The sequence below is a fragment of the Phasianus colchicus genome, chromosome 1 (assembly GCF_987193195.1).
Source record: "Phasianus colchicus chromosome 1, bPhaCol1.hap1.1, whole genome shotgun sequence".
NCBI lineage: Eukaryota > Metazoa > Chordata > Aves > Galliformes > Phasianidae > Phasianus > Phasianus colchicus.
Genome location: NC_143436.1, coordinates 67592769 through 67619053, shown reverse-complemented (window position 1 = coordinate 67619053; position 26285 = coordinate 67592769). Strand labels below are relative to the sequence as shown.

General features: G+C 42.0%; 1 protein-coding gene across 1 annotated transcript in view; it reads right to left on the bottom strand.

Moving 5' to 3' along the window:
• ST8SIA1 (ST8 alpha-N-acetyl-neuraminide alpha-2,8-sialyltransferase 1) overlaps positions 1 to 16723 on the bottom strand; it is a 127949-nt gene extending 111226 nt beyond the window's left edge. Inside the window, exon 1 of the mRNA XM_031597143.2 lies at positions 16455 to 16723. Coding sequence (XP_031453003.1) covers positions 16455 to 16693 — 239 coding nt within the window. The 5' untranslated portion in view covers positions 16694 to 16723. The remainder of the gene's footprint in view (positions 1 to 16454) is intronic.
• Between the last annotated feature and the right edge of the window lie 9562 nt (positions 16724 to 26285).

Here is a 26285-nt window from a genome sequence, read left to right as displayed (position 1 = left end):
GTTCACTGCAAATACAATTTCACAACAGACCATACCACTTAGTGGTTTGAGGCATGTGACTTGCTAAGTATGCATAGAAGAAACGGTAGAAGTCACAACCAGGTAGTTGTTAGTTGTAGCAAAAAAGCTGATAAAAAAAGGACAGAGCTATGTTCCTGTGTGTAATCTAACCTAGTTTGCTATACAAAGCTCCTTGCTTCTGGGAATAAGGAATCCATAAACTCCATTACCCAAAGCAACCAAACAGCTTCCCAGGGGGTAAGCATGATTTATGTATTAAGCTCTTTAAGACCTGAAGTCGCAGCAAAAAAATAAAAAAATAAAGCAACGTATCCAACTTCACTCCTTTAATCTGGTGGCCTAACTTAATACAAAGAATTCCTAAAAGCCTATCAAATACAAAATTGCAGAAAGATTACTACTTGCTATGACTCCTACCTAACTTTGCCAAAATGTTTGTTTTCTATCTTCTGCCTGTGCCATCTGCTGGCCCTGCCCCCAGCTATGTAATCACACCTCCTCTGCACAAACATACAGGGAACAAATCTGAGACACCTTAGCATTCCAGAGCTGCAAAACAGCTTCCCTCCTGGAAATGTTTCTGTTGCAGAATTCCAGTTTGGTGTTTTACTTTGCCTTGTCTTTCTGCTCTAACAGTTGATAATTTTCTGTCTTTTTTACTCCCAAACACCTTGTAATAGGATTCATTAGAGTTCAGGTAGTAAATAGGCAAACTGTTGTGGTTTAAATAGCTGTCTGGCATAATACAGTCATGCAGAACATGCTACCTTGTGATGACTGCAATCATTATATATACTGCAACATCCTGAAATTCTAAATAAAAAGCACAATCAGAAGAGTCTGACATATAGTCACACATATTAGAAACTATCTTTGCCTGAAGGACTGTTGAAATCCTACATTTAATGAGCTGCCTCAGTCTAGCTTTCACAGAATACTCACAATCCAAATAAATCCAAATAAATCTAAATTTAAAAGGTAAGAGTGAAGAAAGAGTAAAGTAAGAGTAAGCCTGGAACTAAGTCCTGATAAAAGGAATTCTGAAAGGAGGTTTTATGAACCCACAATTACAAACAAGACATAAAATGCTGAGCTCGCAGCCAAGCTATTGCTCTCAGGCTAGCGTGTATAAGTGATCTCACTGATCAGCAAAGGGGAAGAGGAGCTGCACTGCTCCTGGAGAGTTATGTGATGTCTGTGCAGCCCAGAGCTCCAACCAACAGCGTCCTATTCAACAGTAATTCGGAGGCCAGCAGAGACCCAGTACATCTGCTCGCGCCTTCTACCTTCATCTCATGCTAGGCAATCACCATGGGGAACAGCAACGGCCTCCTTTAACCACACTCGATTCCAGCAGAGGCCTGTTAAGATAGGTGGGGCCTGGAGCACTGGCCCTGTGAGGAGAGGCTAGGGGAGCTCGGCTGGTTCCACCTGGGGAAGGAATGGCTCTGGAGTCTTTCGACATTAAGTTAAAACATGAGAGGTTCTTCCCAGCAAGAATAGCCATGCAAAGGGACAGGCAGCCTCAAGAGGTTGTATGGTTGCCATCCCTGGGTGGAGGTTGAGACCAGCTGGGTTATGTCCTGAGAAATCTGGACTCATCTCAGAGCTGACCAGGCTTTGAGCAGGAGGTTGGACTACAGAACTCCAGACTTATATTGAGTAATTTACTCAATGTGGATGATGCTAAATTGGGAGTGTTGACTCCCTTGAGGGTAGAGAGGCCTTGCACCAAGATCTTGAATTCTAGGCCAGTCACCATCCACATGAAGATTCTGTAATTGTGATGGGGCACTCCTGGATGTATGTACAGGGATAAGGGCCTGGAGAGCAGCTCTGCAAAAAGCATCACGGGTTGGCTGGCAGCAAGTTGAATCTGAGTCAGCAGTGCACCCTGGCAGCCAGAAGGCCCACCACTGTCAATGGGCAAGAGAATGGGTTGTCCCACCCTGCTCAACTACCTGTCAAGAACGAGGGTACAACAGCAGAGACAGGGAGCACAGGCAGCCTCTTACCCAAAGACACTGTCACTCAGGATGCTTCCTCTTTCTGTGTTCCATCCTTTCCAGCGTGTTGGGACAGCTTTGAATTGATTTCATGAGAAACCAACAACAAACTCCAATACAATCGCTGGCTTTGTGGTTTTTCTTCCTGCCACCAAGTGAGCATGAGAAATCAGTCCTGTCACACAGACAAATGTTAGTCTCCATGACCGATGTAAGAAAACAATCACACCCACAAGATGTGTACTGCACAAAAGCTGAAGCAACAATTTCTTTCTGGGAACAGGTTTGACTGAACTTGTCATTAGATTCAGAGCTCAAGACCTGAAGCTAGACAGTGAAAATTTACAAAGTGCTTGAGAGCATTCAGCAATGGAGCAGTGCAGTTTCCAGCTTTTTAAGTCTCCAAAACTAGCCATGAAAATTATTATTGCAGCTCAAGAGTGCATGTCTAGAAAATAGGATATAGAGCAATATTTAACCACAGGATTATTTTTTAATTGGTCCATGCTATTCACATCAAGAAATTCAAGTAGTTATTTAGAAAAGAAAAATCAGAAATGGAAACTAAACAATTTCCAAGAGCAGTAATTCAGTTTCCACAGTGAATAAACTGTTTACTGTGAGGCTGAAAACAAGAGATATATCATTTTTAAAAGCATGATAACATTTTGTTTTTTTGGTACAATGTCACCATCTAAAAATAAACTGAAGAAATAAATTAGTACAAAAAGAATGTGTCAGCAAAAGAGAAAATATATTTTTTGTAAGTTAATAAGAACCACGCTAAGAATTAAACGTACGTTTTGGGATGAACCACTCTGAGAGCACTTGAACTTCCTAAGCATAATCATGTTTAAAAAGAAACTGGTACACACCAAAGATATTGCAAATGACAACAGTAATTTTGAATGAAGCATTAAATTAAGTTACGGCGGGTAAGGCTCATAACTGTAAGAACCTGAGACATTATTTCTGTGAGAGATTACACTATAGACCCCTGTCTATTGCATGACTTTCTCTGCAACATTTGGTAAGAGCCCTTGACAGAGGCAGGATGCTAAAAGTCTTTCCTGTGCTCTTACACACGGTAATAAAAGTTAGTAATCGACTGATCTATGCTGCACACTTCTCACAAATCAGCCCTGCAGTTCCCCAAAGAGCATCTTTTCAAAGCCACAGGAAATCAGCTGTGTTCAGGGCAGAAACTAGATGAAGAAAACATTTCAAAATAATAAACACAGAGTAGATTTGAGAGACTGAATTTCACTGCTTTCCACTCTGCCTCTTGCCTGCTGAGATCAGTTTGGAGAACACACTGCCATTTAGTCACCAGAAGCATAGAAGCTCCGTGCCCGCTCCAACAAATCCCTCTGCTTCCCAGAGCTAGTTCACAGTTTAAAGCCAAAGCTATCCAAATGTGGATGGCCTAGGAATTCTGGAATAGCAGCATCTGCTCAGCACAGTGTAACTTCAAGTCCTTGCTACTGAATACGTATAATCTATGCATCATTTAAAGCCAGCCATGTGTCCAGTCCTACTAGAGCACCAAGTGAGAAGTCAGTTCAGCAGAAAAGCTATGAGTGACGTCTAGGGAAAACAAAGAGGGCCTCTATTTTAAAGTTTCACCGCAAAGCCATAGTAACTAGCCCAGTTTTTTATATGAGCAGCCAAAGAATTGCCCCTTGTAATTCATCATCCTAAGCATGAGCTGCTGGTGCCCCAGTGGGTAGTCTAAACTTCAGCATGTATAAAGTTCACTAGATGCCAAGTTTGTGGATTGTCTAGTTGGCAACATATAATCACAGAATGAAAAAAAAAAAAGCAGAGCAACAAATGTTGTTTTGCTTTCTTATCGCTAACCATATGGACATTTTCCCTACCACAGCTCTGAAGTAGGACAGGTACCAGAGATAGCTGCAGTGAGTGGGCTGTACTCCACATATTTCATCACTCTGCTTCCAAATCTCATTGCTTTAACAGCTATCTCTAGAGCAAAATGATTCCCATGACTGTGGCATAAAAATGCCCTCTACAGTTTCATATCCTCTTTTATATTGCATATAGTAACTGAAATTCCATCTCCAATTTACCAAAGAAGTGATCTCCTTTCAATTGATACTCAATCTTCTTAACTGAGATTATTATAATTTAACCCATATTGATTTAATTGTTACCTCCCTGGTTTACCTTGCCCAACTGAGCTGTTTTTAAATTGCCCAATTCATTGAATGTTTCATTCTAAATTGATTGCCTGTCTGAGTTATCCACATATTTGTACACAAATTTCCTAATCAGTCCTTCTTTCTCAGTTACATTGCTTCACATAAGCATTTTTTGACTCAATTATGGCTTTATTGTTTCTTCTTCTTCATGCCCCTGCCACTACAATCTACTTGCCTCCATTGCAAGAAACCCTGCCATCCTTTATTCTCCCCACCAATCTCCCAGGGATCCTCCATCTTACTACCCTACCATCACCCACCCATACTCTCCCCTCCAAGCATATGTATTTTCTTCCTTTCTAGAAAATCCCATTCCGCAGTCTCTTATTCTCACCAGACAAAAGGGTTCTGACATGCTTTCTAACAGAAAAATTGGTTTTCACCAAGAATATGAATATTATGTAGAAAAACAATCTGTCCCTGAGAATAGTCAGCAACCAGGACAAGACTAAAACAGGACAGGAGAATGAATATCATATGTGGTTTCTCTTAGGCAAGAAAAAACACATTGTTGTCCTTGAGACTAAGTCAATTTGTCTGTTGCCTTCTCAATAGCTCAGTATGGTTTATGGTTTGATCTGAGCTGAGTCTGTGCTAGCGAAATCTATTGGGACAAGGACAGAAGTCTAGTAGCCGTGGGGAGCTTTGTGTTCTTGGCCACAGAGACAGGACTGTTCCCTGTTAAGCAGGGCTGGGGACACCAGATTTAACATTTCAGAAGCCAGAGAAGCAGTGCTCAAGCAGCCACTGAGGAATTTTGAGGGCACCTGAGAGATGAGCATGTATTTCAAAAAGGCGTGGTTAACATACCTGTCTATCTCACAGACTGTTGAATTTGTTGGTTAACTTCAGCAACGCTTGAAAGATGAGGAGAGGAAGTATCAGAGAATTAATATCGCACCAGCTTCGTGAAAATTTGGGTAGAAAGGAAACCCAAACACACAAGCCCCATCCACCCTGCCTGAGAGCAGCTGGCATCTCAGCCAGCACTGTGACAGTGACAGTCACCTTACAGGGGACAAAGGAGCTGAGGGAACTGGGACACAGGCTGACCCTAATTAGCAATGCTATTTATAGAAGAATTTATTCTTCGAAATGGAAGAAGATGGTGGTGTCTACTGAGGTAGTTCTGGAGCTGATTCAAAGAATTAAGTTAAGCAGCTTCAAAAACACTGGGGCACAAGTTATTCCTGATCTGGTAACACCTAGGATGTCACTTGTGAGTAAGCTCACAGGCAACTTCACAGCAACCCAGCACCCAGACAGGCAGGAACATGAGGGCCTGGAGAGAGAAAGGAAGCAAGAAACCCTGAGGACACTGCATGTCTGCTGGTCTGTCACTGTTCCTTTATTTTCTGAGACTGAGAGGGTCTGGATACCATGCACAGAACAGCAATGGATCCCTCTACCAAAGAGATGACAAAAAAAAAAAAAAAGAAACAGGTAAGAGCTTAGAGGAGGTCTGAGGTCTGCTAACTAGAGGGGTATTACAGAAATGCTGGATGTGCAGAACAGTTCTGAATAGTTTTCATGATCTGATTCAATTTAATAGAAATGGATGAGTGGACAATATAGGTTAGCCATCAAGACACATAACATCATACAAACTTGGATAAACAAAAAAGGGGATTTTGGTAGCACTCTTTTCTGGAGAATGGTTTACCAGCTTCCACAGGGAAGGCATACGATATATTTTTAATTGTGAATCAATGTTTAAGATTTTTCCAGAAGAATGCCCAAATATATATTAAATACTATATATATTATATGCTATATATAAAATATGCATATATATAAAATATACACATATATAAACTGTATAAAGCAAACTGCTTTTGTACTTCTTGGACAACATTCTATTTATCATTTTTTCGGTATCAACATGTAAAATATGCTGGTAGACAAAGTAAGCAAAAATCCCAAACAAACCTTCAAGGAATTAATGCAAAAAAAGCTTGCTAAGTATGAAGATAAAAGTAAAAATTCATTAAACAAATCACTCAGTCTACTCAATCCTTCAACTAGGCATCTTAAGATAGGAATACTGCCTGAAGGTTGGTTTCAGAATACTTTTAAATCACCTTTATGTGTTTGCTGCCTAGTCCAGAGCCAACATATTTCAGGAGATTTTCCTCCCTGATACACTCAATTCACTTGCTTTAGAACTAAATACGGTGATAATGAAATGACAAAGCCTAGCTATTTATTCATTAGATTTGTTGAAAGCTAATTTGTTCTTAGTAGTTATCAAACTGTTTAAGAAATATCTGTGGACTGAAGGACTTTTCATGAGTGGAAGCAACTTATTTATCAGGCTTTTTAGGATTTTTTTTTTAATTTCTCTAAGGCTAACTACATTATTGATCTTAAATTATAAGGAGTGTCTCACAGAACACACTGCATAGTCAGACAAGACAACTGAAACCACATGATTAAGTCAAATTCAGGAAAGAACTTATTAAGATCTGTAGTTCTGAGCAAGTTCATATTCACCTAGGCTGGCCCCCAGTTTCAAATGAAAGCTCATTACAGCCATGCTCCTGATTATGCGACATAGAAGACAGCTTTCATCCCACTTAAAACTCCATTGGACCACTCACCCCAATACCAGGAGAAGTAACTTTGCCCTTCTCAACGATGCAGATCTAAACTTACAAAATCAGCTGGTTATAACTACTTTGGGCAGCCAATACTTTCTTCCACAGATGAAGTGGGGGAAGAACTTCATCAACAGACAACAATACTCTCAGTACAAGATTTTCACCAGCTACTGTCTGTTTGACAAGTGGAGTACAGAACAGATTTTTTTTTAAACAAAAAGAGAAAGCCCTATGTTCACTCAGCAAAGACCCAACACAAAAATAAACATGTTATCACACGCTGGACCAATTAGTATTTACTGAACTACATAAGATAAGTGTTTTCATTTGTTCTGTTGTCTAAACAGTACTATCAAAAGACATGATTTCTCTAGTGATAGGTTTACTTCTTTGTTTCTGTTACCATTTTTGGATCAGCTAACTCAAGTTCTACACTCCACCACATTCTCTTCTGGACATGCTTAAACATTTAAAGGCAATGACTAGAGTGGGATAGAAAGAATAAATATATTATGTGCATTTTTATTGCTTCATCTAACAGAGCATATTAAACCCTGGAGACACGCAGCATTTGTCCATAAGGCTCAGCAAGTGTGTTTGGGCTAGATGTTTGCTAGGTGCCAAGACAAAATTTTCAGTTAATAGCATGCCTTATCAAGGAATTCCCAGGTGGGTTTCATTTCTCCTTTTCACTTTACTGCTGGAGCTTCCTCAGTTAAGAAAAAAAGAAAAAAAAGAAAGAAAGAAAGAAAAGAAAAAGTAGAAGAAGCAGCAGCATGTAATTGTGGGTTGGTATGTAATTCTCGCCATAACAATCCCTACGGAATTTGGAAGCCATGAGTAAGACCCCCAGAATTATGATTAAGGCACAGAAATTAGGCATTTGGAAAACAACTATCTGCAATGGATTTCTATTTGCCTTTTAGCATATGAGCCCCCCATTCATGCATTCAAAGCTCTACACTTTAGTTAAGGCCTAAAAAAGTCCTTATTCATTTTCATTTCCTGAAATGAAATCTGTCATAGATTCACTAGATTGCAAGAGCTAGCACACCTGTTTAAAGAATAGGCAACAGCAGTCTTTGCATCATTCCAAAATTCACATCAACTGCAAGCATGCATTGCTCAGCATCTGTTCCTGCTTTGTTCTAGGAGTCAAGCAATGATCACCAAGCCAGGTGAAATCTTGCAGATGGATACCCTGGGATTGCAGAGCCTCAGATCTGGAGCCAGAAAAAAAGCCAAATTCCTGGTTCTGGCATCTCATAATACTCTTGGACAAAGACCCCCAGAGTAATGATTTTAAACTCCTCTCCTTAACCAAGGAATGGCTGTGACTAACAGATGAATTTTCTCAAAACTTACACCTGAGCTATCTGGTTTTCAGATAACTCTTCTGAAAGGCAGGGAAGACATATGCAAGCAGACAGAAGTAGAGGGGTATGTAGAGTTTTTCATGCCAACAGTATTTCTTCATGAATAATATAAAAATTATGGAGGCCTAATAAAAAGCAAATTAAAAAAAAATAAGATAAGCACATATTTCTTTCAAAGGTATTCCTTTTGCTTCATTGTGTCACATGGCCTACAACCAACTGTTCTAGCACGGACCAGAATCTTTCTGTGCAGCTCAGATCCCTCTGCAGAGCTTTTTCCTCCACTATTACAACAGTACTTTTCCCCTCTCTTGCCCGCTCAAGAGACAGCTGAAATGTTACTGAAGATTCTCATTGTTTCTTTGCCTCCCTTTAAAATGTTGCTTCTCCCCACGTGCAGCAAACGTTTGGAAAGATTTTAGAAAGATTTAACCTCTGTCAAGCAGCAGTATGCATCAAATGATATAATGCAGAAACATCCTCCATGCTTCAGAAATGCATCACCTCACTGCTTTCTAACATTGCAACTTGTTGGGGAGAACAAAACTATAAGTTAGTACCTGAGAACAGGGATTAATTTAATTCCTCAAGTGAATACTGTACTTTGAATAAAGAGCTATTCCAATCCCTTTTAAAAAGATTAATGGTTTGGTGGAAGGCCTGGAAAGGTGACAAAAATGTACAGAAAAGCATTCAGCATTTTCCCAGTACTAAGCTGGTACCTGCAGGTGATGCTGTGAGTGGCAAGAGAACCACTATTCTACCAGATCCCCAGCACAGGTTCTTGAACTGCTCTTCCAGAGAATACATGGAAGATGTGTCGCTAGCAAACAGCCCAGCTATTTCTTTGCATGAAAAATATACTAATGGATGGGAAATCTACTCCATTAACCAAAATTCCTAATGTGTACAACTGGGATAAATCTCACTGTACGTGTTCTCAGGCTGAAAATCCTTCAGAGTATAGAACGTCTCTCTGCAAACTTATAGTACAGTATAAGCAAGAATGTTAGTAGGGAATGGCAGTTGTTCCCAGAACTCCCCACTGATGTCACCTGTGACCCAGACCTGAAGTTCAGTTATGAGAGGCAGCCTTGTAACAGGCAACACTTCCTTAAATTCCATTGTAAATGTTTCCTTACCTGTACAAAAAAGAGTACACAGTGAAACAGAATCATGTCTCCCTTGATAATGAAAAGTAAAGACTTAAAGACAGCTGAGTAACTTGAGAGTCTTCATCCTATTTCCCATTAAGCGAAACTCTTATTGACTGTCACTGAGAGAGGCAGGCATCAGTGAGCCTTGGATTCAGAATCACCCCCTAATCGCATATTTGAATGCTGTTTGGACTGCTCTCAATCTTGTGGTGCTTCTGAGCATTACCTATATCAGTAGATACTTCATCTCCCTGCACTGGGGTTTGCCATAACACAACACTGAGAGTGCAAGTAGAACATCATATACAACAGAAACTCCAAATACAGATGAAATAGCACTACCAGAGCTAAAATTTGGCCAAGGCAGAGCACACAGGAAAACATTAAAATCCCTTCACTTGAAAAGAAATACATGTTTCATTTGTTTGTCTTTCATTTTCAACAGGAAACACAAAGCAGTTACTCCTCAATTACAAGGATGGCCAGCCTACACAATCCATAAATAGGCAGGGTGGCTTTTGACACCAAAAAAAAATGTCAAAAACCAAGTAAAATAGTCTCTAAACCAAGAAATTCAGGAGGGCCTTTTCCAGATTGGTGAAATAGAAAGAGAAGTAAAAATAGCTCAATTTGTTGATTTAAGCTGTTAAAGCAACAGATACAGCTTATAACAGAATCTCTGAGCTTCTGAAATAATTACTCTAAAAATATATTGATGTCAACATCCACTCCACCCTTTATCTAATCCACCTGGGTTATAAAACCCCAGAGAAGAACTGTCCCTGGTTTTCTATACACAAAAATTGGGACAAAATGAAACTCTAATCTCTCCTGAGGTTTACAAATGTAATGTAACATGGATTAATGTGCTTCAGTAGGAATTTAACTGCACATGGCTATGTTTAAATGACTTTGCAATAACATGGAACAATTAAGAGTGGTTTCCTTGCATTTTGGAAACCCTATTTAGCATACAGAAAAAGATGAAAATATATAGAAAGGTTTAAAATTAAGTATTTTTAATGCTTAGAAAACTGGAACGATGGAAGATTGAGTCGAAATAGCTTCTTCAATTCAGTGAGGTTCTTCCTCACCATGGGAAGATAAATTCTGAAAGGAGACAGGTAATTCATTTTCCATGCATTTACCTAGTAGGAACTAGTCTCAAAAATAGGTCTTTTTATCTATGTCATTGAAAACACATCAAATGTGCTGTTTTCTTCACTGCTGTGAAGATGAAAATTACAAGCATGGCAATAAATCATAAGTTACTGTATTGTATGGATTATTCAGTGCCCATTACATCCACCACAAGATAAAAAAAGAGAAAATACAGATGTGCAACTATATAAACCCAGTACTACCTGCATATGCACATAGCAGACATTCGGGGCCCTAGCCAGGTAACCTAAATTCCAGCAAATCACTGTTCCTCTGGTTCCCTAGAATCTGGCTGTGGGCCTTCAGATGCTCCCAGCTAATAGGAAAGGAGCCTCAGAATTGGCTGCACTCTCCCAGAAATGCTGGCAGCATGGTGCCTTCACAAATTTCAAAGAAAGCAGCAATTCTAAGCTCTCCAAGTGCAGGTATTAGAAATAGGGATCTGACTGCACATTTCCTGAGGTAGGCATAAACAAAGTCTATAAGAAAAGCCTGTTTAGGGGCAAGGAAGGATATACCATGAGCAGGAGAAGACCCAGGAAGCAACTCAGGAATCCTGAAGTCAATTCCTGTCTTGCTACCACAGCCCTAATCTGCAAAGACTCCTTGAACCAACACAGATAACTAATTCTCATAATTTTCATGTAATTTAGGTATCTGAAGACATTTAAGAGCTTGAGGGTCTTAAATGAGGACCCAGACCTCTCCACAGCTTGATTTCTTCACCACAGTCTCCAAACAACAAAATGGGATAAGAGCACCATTTTTCTCTCATCTTTAACCAGCTCTTCAAATTGTTGCCCTCTGCCAGAACCATTTCCCATCTCAGATGGAGACACTAAGAACCTACAAATTACAAATACCAAACTGTCACCAAATGTAGCACATATAATGGGAAAAAAAAAGCCATTCAGAATGTTAGCAAGACAAAAATACAGACGTGCAGTAGTGACACCTACTCCAGAAAGCAAAATAAGCTGGATTTGGCAACTACTAAAGCACAAAATCTGAATGTATCTGATAGTTTTAGGACTGGGCTTCATGAGATATGGAGGCAAAAGTAACCTCAATCCAGCAGTTCCCAGCTCTGACCTTAAAGCCATTCTGCCCATGTCTCAGTGAAATAGGAAGGAATAATTTAGTATCCTATAAAGATGTTTAAGTAGGGCAAAACTCTTATCTAGTCAACTTGAGCAAGGTGAAATTTCATCTCAGATTTGCCTTGAATTATCCTGGCAAGGATCACACCTCTTATATAATGTGCAGTGCCTCCATCATAAGAGGCAGAAGAGAAGCCAGCCAAACTAAGGAAACTCCTGCTGACTTGGCAATAGCATTCATCTCACTCAGACTGGGAGGTGACCTGGAATTCTAGCTCTACATTAATGTGATCTCAAATGAAAATTATTTGTACAAGAGGATGCTCTTCAGTGTTTGTTGTGGTTATATCCGACGTACAGGTATTAACAGCTAACAGAGACCACAGTAGGAAGACCCACCCGGCACCGCACATTATTTTTGCATGGCAGCTGAAAGCTAATCATAGAAAAGCCTTCTCACAGTCTGTCCACACCTACACAGCCTAAGAGCTGTGAAAGCACTGGAGTCCATCGAGCCTGGATATTCTATCTGGACATTCAGCCACTTCTTTGTGATTTCAGGCCATTAGCTTCACTTCTCTGCTCCTGGAAAATGGACAACAGGCCAAAACTAAGGAAAACAGCAGAGCAACCATCTGCCAAGATAAGCATGGCCAGTGTGAATCTGGGGACGGAGGTGACAGCACTGGGGAGCAGACCCAAATTGCAGCAGTTGCTTTGGACTGGAAGCAGGTCACAAACAGTGAGTTCACAGGAAATGTCTGCCACCAGCTCTGCCAAGCCCCCCCAGAATAAAGCCTGGGCAACCTTCCAGGATCACACAAAGCTGCTGCAGCAAAAGCAAAGACAAAGTGAATCTCAAGCGCAGCCTTTCCATTGTCCTCATCATGAGACTGTCCCATTTCTTCCTGAGGAGTCTCTAACCTTTAGCTCAGTCACTAATTGCCACCCAAACCCTTAGGTTAATGCAGTGGGAGACCATTTAGAGTCATAGAATGGGTTGGAAGGAACCTTAAAGCCTTACCTAGTTCCAAATCTCCTGCTGTGGGTAGGGCTACCAGCCACCAGATCAGGCTGCCCAGGACGCCATCACCCCTGGCCTTGAGTACCTCCAGGAATAGGGCATACACAGCTTATCTGGGCAGCCTGTTCAGCACCTCACCATCCTCACTGTGAATTTCTTCTAATATAAATCTAACCTATTTTAGTTTAAAGTCACCTCCCCTTGTTCTATCACTACACTCCCTGATAAAGTCCCTCCCCATCCTTCCTGTAGGTCCCTTTTTATGTACTGGAAGGCCACAATGAGGTCTCCCCGGAGCTTTCTACTCTCCGGGCTAAAACAAACCCAGCTCCTACAGCCTGTCCTCATAGGAGACCTCAGGGTTGTCCAAAATAGCTTGCTGAGTTTCCAAAGGAGTCCACCCTGGCCAAGAAATTAAGAAATGTCAGATACATACAGAGCAATTGAGATGTATGGTTGTATAGAGCTCATAAAGCAGATGGAAAGATTCAGCTCCAACTTCAATCAGCTGCAGAAATTTAAAATAAAATAATCCTAAAGGTATTCTTACATGTCACTTACTTCACTAATAACAAACTTCAATTAACAAAATTCTTTCCTAAATAATTTAAACAGCACTAAGCCCTTAAAAAAATTAAGTGATTTGTAAAACAATTAAGGAGCAATAATGTTAAGCACATCAGAGGATGACCAGTCATTATCCCCTAGTAAATTAGAAGCATTAAACATTTGTGACTCTAATGACAGTCTCACTCCTATTCTGATGATTGTGTAGTGGGCAACTGGGGATCAAGCAGCTTACCATCTTACTGACAGGCTGTTATTCAGCATTGGTCAGAGATGAGATGTTTCCACAGCAGAGTTTGATGGTCTTCAGCTAGTAACATCTTGAAACTTAAAGGATGTTAATAGCAGTGTTTTGCTATGAGTCTGTGCTTAACTTCACATGCCCAGAACGGGCAGAAGGCTTCCACAGAAAGCTATATTCAGCAGAGGAAAGGATTTGGACCAAGGGCTCTTAATAAATAACCTCATCTGTATCTTCAGGCTTTTCAGGACCTGTCCCTCCATCTGAGATCCTAGACAACTGCTACACAGACACCCACCATGCTGACGGCAGTGGGACCCAGCACACAAACGTCACACAAAGATTACTCACGAAATCGTGCATACAAATTCAGGGCTGAGAGCATGCTTGAAACAGATTCATGCCTAAGCCAGAGGCTGAATCCTGCTCATTTTGTTACTCTCACAACCTGTCCTTTTTCACAACTGCACATACTGCAAGTGAAAGATTGAGTCTGAGAGATCCATGGCTGTTTACACAGGTGCTTATATTTGGAAAACAATTCTACTAGTCTATATTCAAACTCAAAACCTGCAAAACCTGGTTTAAATTATTCTGCAAGTACCAGGACAGCATGGATACTTGCATAAATGAGAATGTACGTTGGTCAGACCTTTACATAAGGCTTCTGCTTTTAACAGGCAGGAGGAGGAAGGAGCCACCGTGCAGATTAAGAAGCTGCTGCTACCCAGCTGCCAGGCTTCAACACAGATTACCACGGGAGTTTTCTCTGACCTTGCTGAGCTGCTACCGAAGCTCTCTTTCTCCAGGTACAGAATACAAAGGGAACTAATACAAGTTGCAGCTTGATAAATCCCTTAAGAGATAACCTTGTAGTTTGCTTAGATAATGGGAGGGGTCTGTGTCTTTGTATTGAATAGATAAGTGAGGTTCCACGAGACTTTGTACTGAATATGTATGTACCTCTGGGAAGACCTCTGAATATATATACACTGAAGACCTTTTTGTACAAGACACACATGATTGGAGGAGCATTTCTCCCATGCATCTAGTGCTGATAATAAAGAATGCCTGCTGTCTAATACTCCAACCCGAGTCTTACAGAGTTTCCTCATCAACTGCTTTACAATAACAGAGCAGCACTGCCCATGTTGAAAAACATGTTAATATAAAGTTAACTGCTTGGGGACCACAAGCTACTTCAATAGGAGCCAAGTAAGCAAAATACAGAGCAGTCAGCTCTTTTCTTGGCAGCAATAACCTGGATATTTGAACACCTGTATTGTATTATTATACAATATGGTAATATACAAAGAAATAGATGCAAACACTGTATTCTACAAAACAGTAATGTGAGAACTTGCAATTCCTCAAAGATTTTTAGCAGATTTGTTGTTCACAACTGTTTTAGAACCAGAACATGTGCAGGAGGACTAGGGAGAAGAGCAATCCCCCTCGTATTAGGTTATTATAGCAGGCAGTACTGATTCAAGGTCCAGACACAGGCTATATGCCCCAGTTAAAACAGAAGCTCATAGTTATAGACAGTTTCCAGCAGCAACTGAAACGTGGACCTCTTAAAAAAAAGAATGGTAGCACAGAGATTGACATTGCTTCTGTTAGTTGCTTCACAATATAGACCAGTTTACCTCATATGGACTTTGACTTCATAGCTTTCTACCAATTCTCAGAGAAGCAGATCTATGTCAGTAAAAATACAGAGTTCTATGTCTATGTTTTATTTGACTACTTTGGTTTATTCAATACACATATCTCCAGGAAAAATTTCCTTCAAAAATAAAATGTATTTCTTGAATCAAAATGATTTAGGGCTCCTTTTGTTTAGCACTGCAGTAACTGATCAAGAGGCAAAGACAAGAAACAGCAGATTATTTTACCGCAAGATACAATCTTCAATAAGGATGTTTGAGAAAGCCACTGTGCTTAAGCACTGGAAAAACATGCAGGGAAGTGGAACGGTTGAGGAACCACATTGAGTTTGCTTCTAAACTATGTGGCTGAAACAGTCTTAAAATTATTTTTTGTAACTGAAGTTGCAGCGGTAGTTTCAGACTTCAAAGCAACACTTGGTTTATAAACATGAAAAATAATGCATCAGGTTCCTTCCTACATCACCTAACAGGAATATTAAAAAAAATAATAATAATAATCTGTACCAAAAATGTGTATCTGTGGTGAAACAGGATTTAGTCGAATTAATACCTGAGAAGACTAACGCAGTTTCCTCCCGGTTTGTATTCAGTGCTTTAGGACAAGGGGCTGTTAGCTCTGTATTAGAGGGAGGGCTTCTCTCAGGCCTACCCAAGCAGATGGCATTACCACAAACCCACTGTCACTTCTCACTGTTTTTCTTTCCTGCTCCTAAGCTCAAGGTTGTGCTTTTGGAAACCCGCAAAGTTGGTTGTACCAGCGGACGAGATGCAAAGTGATCGCACACCGGCCCCAGTTCACAACCAAGAAACAAAAGCTGAGTTGCATTCACAACATGCAGCAGGACATCTTAAAAAAAAAAAAAAAAAAAAAAAAAAAAAAAAAAGTCATTCCGGCAGCTACTGAAGAAAGAGAGCCTTCCTGAGGGCAGCCTGATTACCGCACACATGCGCTGCTTAGAGGACAGATTGAAAATCCAGCTTCCCCGCGGAAAGGGAGATCTGTCCGCACCCTCGCACACACACCTATCGGAGAGCACACGCACATCCCCCCTGCAGCACACTCCTTCAAGCCGGGCTCACCCCAGAGCCGGAGCCCGCCTCCCGCAGCCCCCATCCGCGCAGCCGGCACGGCAAGGACGAGCCACCCCGAAAAGTTTTGCCGGCAGCGGGGTCCCGGCCCGGCCCTCGCCCCGCGGGCTCCAACAACAAAGGGACGGGGATGGAGACCCGAGCGCGGGGCTGCGCGCACCGCCGGCCCCCCGTCCCCGTCCCCGCCGCCCGTCCCCGCGTGCCCTTGGGCCGCTACCTGAAGACGGCGACCGCAGTGTGGTTCCTCCTCCACGCCTTGCCCTGCTGCAGCAGCACCCCCTGAACGATCTCCTTCTCGTCGGGCAGCCGGTACACGGGGAAGATGTAGAGCCAGCAGAGGACGAAGACGCCGAGGGCGCTGGCCCCCACGGGCAGCCGGGTGCGCGGCCACTTCCACGCCAGCCCCGCCATCCTCCTCCCGCAGCGCTGCCGCGGCGCCGGGCTGCGCTCCCGCATCAGGCCCGCACCGCGCGGGGCCGCTCAGCCCCGCCGCCGCCCGCGCCCTACGCCCGGCGGCCCGGCCCGCGCCCGCCGCCCGCGCCCATCGCAGCCCCGGCGGACGGGGTGGAGCGGGACGCCGCTGGGCGGCTCGACCCCGCGGGCGGCAGGGCTCCTCCCGGGGCTGCGCCGCGGCTGGCAGCTCTCTCGGCGGTGGCTGCTGCCGCCCTTCTTCATAGGCATTTGGTCCCTCGCTTTCCCCGCCAGGCGATGCGATGCGATGCGATGCGATGCGATGCTCCGCGTCGCTCCGCTCCCCGCCCTCCGCTTCCCGCCGAGCCGCTCTCCTCTCACTGCGGGCGGCACCGGTACATTTCCATCCCGCCCCGTAGGTGTGCGCCGCTCGGCCCCGGCCCCGGCCCCGGCCCCGGCCCCGGCCCCTTCCCTGCTCGGCCAGGAACCGGGCTGCAGCGGGTCCGCGCGGGAGGTCCCGCCTCGGGCTGGCCCCCGAGGGCAGCGCCGTGAGGGGAGCGCGGCCGCTTCCCCACCTCGTCTCGCCCCTCCCGCGGCTGAGTGCGGGGCTGAGGAGGCGCCGCGGCCCCCAGCCACTGCGCAGCCCCGGCCCCCTCTCCGGCAGCCGCAGCTTCGGTCCCCCCCCGGCGGGGGCGCTCCCGCCTCTGGCCCGGGGCTGCCGCGCCGCTCCGCAGCGCATCCTGGTGGCCGTCTTGTCACCTGCAGGAGCCTGCCCGCACCTTCGCATCTGGCCCGGCGCCGTGAGGCGGCTGCCGACCGGCCCGGCTGCAGCAGGGCAGCGCCGGCACACCCTAAGCTTCGCCCTGCTGAGTCAGACCTGAGTTCGGGTCAGGAGGCTGCGAGTTACCACAGAATCACAGCATTGGAGGGGTCGTAAGGAAGCTCTAGTGACCATCCAGCTCCCTCCTAAAGCAGGTTCCCTGCAGCAGGTCACGCAGGACAGTGTCTCCGCACGCGTTCTGAACATCTCCAAAGGAGACTTCAGAGCTTCTACAGACAGAACTCTGTCACTCTGTCAGTTCTTCCTTTGTACAGAACTTCTTGTGCTCTGGTTTCTGCCTTTTGCCCTTTGCTCTATTGCTGCTTGCCACCAAAAAGATTCCACCTCCATAGACTTGACTCTCACAGCTTAGAGATGTATAAACAGTAACAGCTTCAGGACTCAGCCTTTTCTCATACAAATGTCTCCAAGCCCCACATCACCTTTGTGGCCCTCTGCTGGACTCTTTATAGTAGATCCTTGTCTTTTCTGAACTGAGAAGCCCAAATCTGGACACAGTATTCCAGATGTGCAGAGGGGAAGGACTACTTCCGTTGGCCTGCTGGCCACACTCCTTTTAGTGCACCCCAGAATTGACTGCAAGGGCAAACTGATAGCTCACAGTCAACCTATTGCCCACCAGGACACCCAGGTCCTTCTCTGCAGAGCTCATCTCCAGCAGATCCAGCAGTGCCTAACCCATATGGTTGTATGCATTTGAGTAGCCTCAAGGCAGAACATCAAGGGGTGGCTTTGTGGATAACTCAGCAAACTATCAAACACAAACAACATAAAAAAAAAGCAGCACCATGGGTTGTGTCTCTGGAGAAAGGATGTATGGACTGAATCCTCAGGAATGCAGGCATGGCCACATTCCTGGTCCAGGTGACTGACAAGGTGCTCAGGACTTTCTGGTGCTACCTGGGTCACTCTGGAGCTTGGTGGCAGATAAGAGACAGTCTTGAATGCTTCATATCTGGGACATCCATGGAAGCAAGAAGACATTTACAACCGTTCAAGAAAAGGAGAGTAGTCAGCCCAATACATGGTGCAGGGAAGTGCTGTCCATGCCAGCCAACCTGCTGGCATTGTTCAAGAGCAGGAAGGAAAGCAAGTCATACGGCAAAGGTCAATCAGAAAAAATCTGTGGTTTCCCTTGACAAGAAGTTTGGTCAACCAGCTTCTGCATTTGCAAATGCACAGCCCCACATTCCACGGTTCCTTCTTTGCCTGTCCAAAACTTCCCCCTGAATTAATGATGAGTGAAGCTTTAGATGAAGGAAAGAAAGCAAAGAGGAAGTTTGATAACGTTAAAGTAGAATATCTGACCATAAAGTAGCAGTTAAATAGTCATAAATAAGAACCTGCTGTTTATACAGTGTTTTCAGCTGCATACTAACAGACACTGCTCAGTTCTCAGTAAAATATAAGCTTGGAAATCTCAACGTGCTTTTGGTGCTTGAGAGGAGGAAAAATACTGTCTTCCATGGTGTGTTGCTGTGTAGAAATACATGCTACCAAAAAAGATATTAACAAGGTGGTGTCTAATGAATGAAAAAGTGCCAGAGACCTATTATTGCATAAGAAGTATTGCTTTTATTCACACTTCATATTCTAAATTTGTCTAGTGCAGTAGAGCTGTTTTCTCAAGACAAAATGGGAAGGAAAAGAAATTGAGAAGTGCATTGTTGGCCAACATCTGACAGAAATATTTTGAACAGGATAAATATTTTCACTTTCCCTAAATAAACTTGTATTTTTGGTGAGGAAGCCGTTTACCAACAGTAACGTAAATAAGGCACTTCCATCAACTCTTCTAAAACCAAACGGAACTATTCAATCTCTAGAGAGACTAATTCAAAATATAGTTAGCTAGACTTATCATAATTATGAACGATTAAAAAGCAGAAAATAGTACTCCAAATTAAATTCTGCCTCTTTGCTCACTTTCAGCTGAGAAGAGAGACAAACCGGAGTCTTGGTGTGGCTTGGGAAACCAGGAAGTGGAAAAAGAACAAAGAGAAAATAGAAAGGACTGCTGTTCCTTAACTGTCCAACCTAAATACAAAGAAATAAATAGAAATGAAATCTATACAATTATTTGTTAATTTCATCAGTGATGTAGCCTCTGCCTAACTAATGTAGGAAGAGATTGCTTCTTTAGTAAAGGGGACTTGCTCCTGGATAGACACAAGATTTGGGGGCATTTTTAATCTGAGCCTATAGGATAAAAAAAGCTGCTTTTCCTTTTTTTTTTTTTTTCCTTTTCCCTTCTTTTTTTTTTTTTTTTCTTTTTTCCCCTGAATATATGCCAGCCTCAAGTCCCCAGGCTGTTCACTGAATTTATAACAGTCCACAGTCTGCCTAGAGCAATGGCTGTATCTCTATCACCATTTCCTGCCTGCAGCCCACAAGGAGCCAGATTTATGAAGACAGAGATGAAGCAGAGCCTGTAATGTTGTTATGTTGTAACTGGCATGTCATGGAGGACTGAAAAATGCCTGGCCTCATTATTACACAGGTAGAAATTTCCTCTTTCCCTTCCCTCTGTCTGTGAGACTGAAAAGAAGTGCACTGATATTTTATGTTACAGATAGTGATTTCAGGTGGAGAATAAACTGAAAGTAAGATAAACTGCTGAACATGAATCTTGCTTTCAAAGAAACAGTCTTAAGTACTTCAATGAGAGGTTGCAGCCATTGTGAAGATGTAGAGATCAGCAATCCATGACTATAAATCACAGTAGAAAGATAGAAATTCAGCTATAATTATTCTCTGCTGTACTCTGTTATGGTAGTTGGGTAGTAAGGTTTAATCTCATCTCCATAACTTTGGTCTAAGGTAAGGTCCACAACCAGAAAGGCCAACTATTCTGGACATGGTCCATAAGCAGGACAGGTACAGCCAAAAAGCAGAAAGAAAAAGCAGTGGGTGAGAACAGTGAATAACAAGCATTTTATTAAACATTAAGTAGAAATACTGTTACTATCTACTGATCAGGAAGAAAACTGTTATAGTTTTCCCGGGTTCACTGCAAAATCCATCTCTTCTCCAGTTTTCTCTTTTCCGTTTACTTATCACAACTACATAAACTGCACAACCATGCAGGCATTCATTCACGTCGTGTATGAGCATCCCTGCACTCGCTGTACTCAGCTGCTGGCTTTGCATTTCCCTTTCTGCCCGAGGGTGGAGCTGACACTCTGCTTTACGCTGCGGCTCTACCTGAGAAAGCTGTGCAGAGGGAAGGGCAAAGACCTTTTCTGAGAGTTACAAGGCAGCACCTCCTCTTCCCGTTATCCCCAACACAAACACACACAGAGAACATAGCTGTCTCCCTTCAAAATTCCAGTTTTTGCATACTTTCTGTTGGGAAATCTTCTGTTTCCACAAAAACCCTGAGGTGCCTTGTCTTTGCCCCCTTTTAAGCCCTCTCTCTACCAAAATGATAGGTTTTTTTTCCCCATTTCAACATCCCACTCATCTTCTGTTCTGCAGATTTCAGCAGAGCAGCTGTTTTGGGGTCAACTTTTAGGCTATACCAGCCTTTCAGTTTATGAGAATGCTATTGGGCAATACACCTACAAGATAAATCTCTTATCTTTCAAATGCACTTGATTACCAACTGACTAAAATACCTTGTTCTATGCTGTGCCCTCAGTTCCTCAGTTCTGCTGTATTTCATGCTCCATTAGCGGAGTCTATACAAAGACTGGATTTATTTTCTAAGGGAGAAGAGAGATGCAAAAAAAAAGAAAAGAAAAGAAAAAAAAAGAAAAAAAAGAAAAAAAAGAAAAAGAAGAGTTGAGTGTATAATGGCAGCTCTTATTCCCTACTGCTATAAGTACTCTGTGCTCATTTTGTATGTGTTTTGGCCAGATGTTCAACACAAAAATGTCCAGAAATCATCATCTATTCTAGACACCATTTTAGATCAGCTGATGTATGGTGTTACCTTTGAACATTCTGGTTTCACTGTATTCACTCATATGATATATTTTGAAAAAACTAACATCCACATCTTCTTTTATAAGAATAACACAAACATTGTGAATGCATTTACGAACATTCAGAGTTGCCAGTACAAAGACCTGTTGGTAAATTCCCATGCTGCTTCTATCTATCACGATTTACTTTGCAGCACTGTTAAAACCACTAACAAACATGTATTCTCAGTGACAAAACATTTTAAGCCCTTAGCATAACAGACAGTTTTATATAATCCGATTGCAGGGGCAGAATTTCAACTACAGCCAAGTACAATATCAAATTAATATTCCTGGAAAGGCATGGTGCCTAAATGTAATCCATTTTTAACTGGCTGTATCAGCTGGCCTTGGAAAAAAAAATATATGTATTACTTCTCCTTGAAAATTTTGCCACATCTTTGTTTTTCAGCTATCATGCAGTAACAATATTATTACTGTGACAACATTTACAATCAACTTTTCAGCTACAGAGAGGAATCGGAATGCACAGGAAAGAAACATAAAATGGTAGCAAGGATCTTACTGATCAAAGGTAGAGTTTGTTCCCTAATACAGAGAACCTCTGTTCTGAGCAGTGCCAAAAGGACTTCCAAAACATCTTTGTATGTGATCAGTAATGTTACCTAGTTACAAAGTGGAAAAAGAAGTAAAAATCTACAAGCATTAGTACATGGAATGCATCGAGCCATTACCCACAGGTACTGTGGTTTTCAATTTTTCAGGGAAATAAATAGTGGATTTATTTGATATAGCAGATGAGCACAGCCAATTTTTAACAAACATGCCATCGCTGCTGTACATCAGTACAGTGTCTTTAGGAAAGCTATAAAGACCAGATTTTCATTGCACAGCACTGGCTTCAGTGCCTATGAGAGATGTGGATGGCCAGGAGACCCAGTAATGTGAAGACAAGGCAGTACAGTGAAATTCTGGAGGGATATCCTGACAGACCTGCTACAAGAAACTCCCTTTCAAGATGAGGCCGCTTCCATTCACAGTACACATCCAAACCTTCCTCTCATACTCATGAAACAGATCCTCACACAACTGGCATAATTATATCCAATTGAAATAGATGCATCTATAAAATCACAATAAAATTATTATAATCCTTCATGGGTTTGACCCTTAAGCAAAATTGGATCCACTAGGTCTGGTCTGCTGTAACTACTAGATGAGAATATGAACATATACACGCACACAAACAGGCTTCAGGCAAATCTCCTTGCTGAGTTCCTTTTCCTCAGGGACTCAGATGAATTCTGACCTCATGTCTGACATTTGCTGAAATTTCGATCTGAGCTGTTGCTGTCAGGAACTCATCATTCATAATTCAGCATTGTTTAAGAATGCCTGTTCATGAGAAGGTCATGTCTGATATACAGAAGAACATAATAAATTTGGTCTGCAAGAACTAATCCCTCTTGACTAGGATGAAGTACATGAAGGAAAAGCCGAGGAGAGGGAAGAGCTTATTGATACCATTGCCTTATCTTTTCTTCCTGTGCCAAGCACTCCTTAGTTATCATTAGGGAGAACCGCAATTTTGGGTGAGGCGTCAGAATTTCTTCTCTGCTCCTGGGACCTGCTGAGAATTAGCAGTGGGTAGGTTATATGATTTCTTCAGTTGTCTGTCTCTAAAGTGAACAAGGGTGATACAGAAATGTGTGTGAAGGGAAGTTTCTGCAAGGATGTCTGCAATCCTCAAAGCTGAGACAGACGGCCATCTAAGAGGAAGTCTCACAGACACTCGCTGTTTGTGGCTCATGATGTGCAGGATGGTGGTAAAACCACCTCTGGTGTACACAGAATGAGTGGAAACTTGACTTAACCGGGAGCAAAAAGCAAGGCTGAAGTGATAGAAAATTAAACAGCCTGGCTAGATAAAATAACAAATGCAGAATGAGTGTAAGGACTACTGAGTCCTGTGCCGAGCTAGAGTTGTCTGTAAGGGTTCCATTAAACAAGTCTTCCATCAGTCCATTAAGTTAAGGCAAAATTTACATGCTGACCTCAGGAGAATTCTTCCAAATATGTGAATTGAAGCATGCTTGTCTATAGTAGCAATATCATTTATATACAAGCATTTTTAAGTAGACCTCAGAAGTTTTTGTTTGTTGCTGTGGTTAATTTGTTTATTTTCCCAAAAGAAGGTTGTCTTTACTATTATTCCCCAACAGAAGCAGAAAACCCAAATGATTTGACTAATGACTGAGGACTAATTACTGAGCTTTGTAACCGACTTCTTCAAGCCTAAAGCAGTGCTGTAAGTCACATATTGCAGAGACAACTTCAGCTGTAATTGAAACTCTTGGATGCACTGGCAGCTAATATTAGAGAAGTACTTCAAGACTGTTGCAGAATTCTTCTCAAGGCCTCAAAAGTTATGCAGTATTGTTTCGTCTGGACCCAAAAAGCAATCTGAATTTTCATTAATGGGCAAACAATAATGAAAGCTTATTTTGTTTCTTCATAAATATAATGGAATATACTAAGAGCAAGACTTACCACGGAGATTTTTCACTGAAGGACACAGATTAAACTAGAAAATAATATGTATACATATTCTCTGTGCTGAGGGACAACAGAAAACAAGAAGAAAAAACACCCAATAAGGTTCCTGAGGAAAGGCAGGATTATGCATAGATCTGCAGTATTGCCCAGAAGCTGGGAACAATGACCAGAACAACTTGCACATTCCTTTGTTGCATTTTAACTTCACAGTGCGGTCTCAGGTCACAGCAGTCCTTTCACAGCTGTCAGTTAAAAATGTAATCCTTCCCATGCTGTCCAGGTTGCACGAACTCTGGATGTAAGACACCTTTATTTATGGTACTTCCCCATGTTTGTTTTCTTGAAGTTATTTATTCAAACAAGTTTTAAAACATTTCAAGGGCCACATTCTCACTTCATTTCAAGGCAAGTTCTGCAAAGCGTTTGAAAGGAAATAACAGTTTTCTCTCTTGAAGAGAAACATAGAAGATGGATTATTTTGTTTTACAGAATGTCACACTGCAATGTCTGTCATCGAGAAGGCGAGTTTCACAAGTCATTAATTCAACCAGATGGTGGTGTAGAGTCTAATAGGTAACATAAGCTGGATGGGAGCATAAATATCAATAGAGGCACTCTTTTGCAGACACAACATACTTTCCAACCTTCAAGCAGTTTTAACTTATATTTTAACATTGATGCACAAAGTATTATCTGGGCTCAGAGAGAACACAGAGTTCCCATATATCAGAACTGAAAGACAAGACCTGCAAACAGGCATTTTGTCACGTGTTCCTTACACCAAGATTACAAGTGTGGTTGTAGGTTGTACCACCGTAAACATGGACTGCTGAACTAGAAAGTACAAATTATAGAAAATATAGGTAAGTGTGTAAAAAGCAGTCATGAAAACTGATCAGGTTATTGAATGACATTCAAAAACAAACCACCACCACCACAAACAAACAAACAAACAAAAAGCTATTAAAGTAAACAAAGTCCTTACCTGCATTATAAGATTTTTTTTAACAGATGTGAAGATTGAAACAAGTTAAGATATCCTTGCAAAATATTTGCAAAAAAAATGCATTCTGAAGTTGCACATGATCCCAGCTGAAATCTGCTTTACAAAACTGTAGAAGGTGGTCCTTTCCCCTAACTACTAAGTCTAAGGTACAAGAAGTGACTACTCAAAAGGTCTATATATTAATACTTACCAAAGTAGCTTAGAAAAATACACCAGAAAGATAAATTTGACTGAAAAGGTTAAGTAAGTGAAGTTTTATTTTTCCTCTTCTTCATGTTCTTCCATTGCAGCAGGTCAGATCTGGATGCTCAGACAGCACATACATTGTACTCATGAGTTTTCCAACTTAGTAGAGCTTGGAAAAAGCTTTGAAACATAAAGCACTTAACCAAAATTCGTGAAGCCACCAAGCTTTTTGATGTCAGGACACCAGGAAGCTCTGAATTGCAATGAAAGCTATTATAATTATCATAACCACAAACTGGGAAGAAAAAAAGGATGGAGCTTGCCTTTTGAATTGTGATCTTTTCAGAGAAGGAAATTAAAACCTTCTCTGTGAATTCTTATACAGTGGCTGCCTCTGCTCTGAAGCATATAATAGTGAAAGAAACTGTGACCACCAACTAAACAGTACATGGTTTGAAGCATAGAGGGTAGGTTTCTTGAAGCTGATGTTGAATTCTCCAGATACTTGCTCTCAGCTTCTTCTGGGTTTGAACTGGTTTTAGATGTGACTTTTCTTTCCAAGTTGGAAGTGTAACACAATCAGCAACTCACAATTCTCATAGTGTCTGTTTGGTGGTGATTTTGTTGGTGTCTTATCTGGATGGCAGAACAGATCATCACATACTTTCTGTTCCCAAGGAAAGAAAAATAATGTCAAAGAGGCACTATAACATTATCAGTTGCTGGGGTGACCTTCCAATTTCTGCAATCCTGATTTATAACAGTTAACACCAGAAATGGAAGAAACCTGCCCTTGGAAAGGCCCGAACCAGGCTTGGATCCTAAGCTGCTGGCCTCCAAAGGAGCCTTAGTGATTGAAGTGGTGTCAGGTTGAGTGCTAGCCCGAGGTTTGTGGGAGAATTTTATCTTGCAATTGCAACTGTCAATGTTGTGTTACAATAAGAAGTACCCAACATTGTGGTGTCCCTCTGGCACCAGTGGAACTATTTCTAGAGGATTATACCAGTAAGTACAGACCAGGATAGCAACCATCTTTTTCTGTCTAAAGAAAATGAGAGCATAAGTAAGGAATTTTAGTAGGAAAATGTGCTCATAAAAGCAAAATTTGTGGCAAACTTGGAA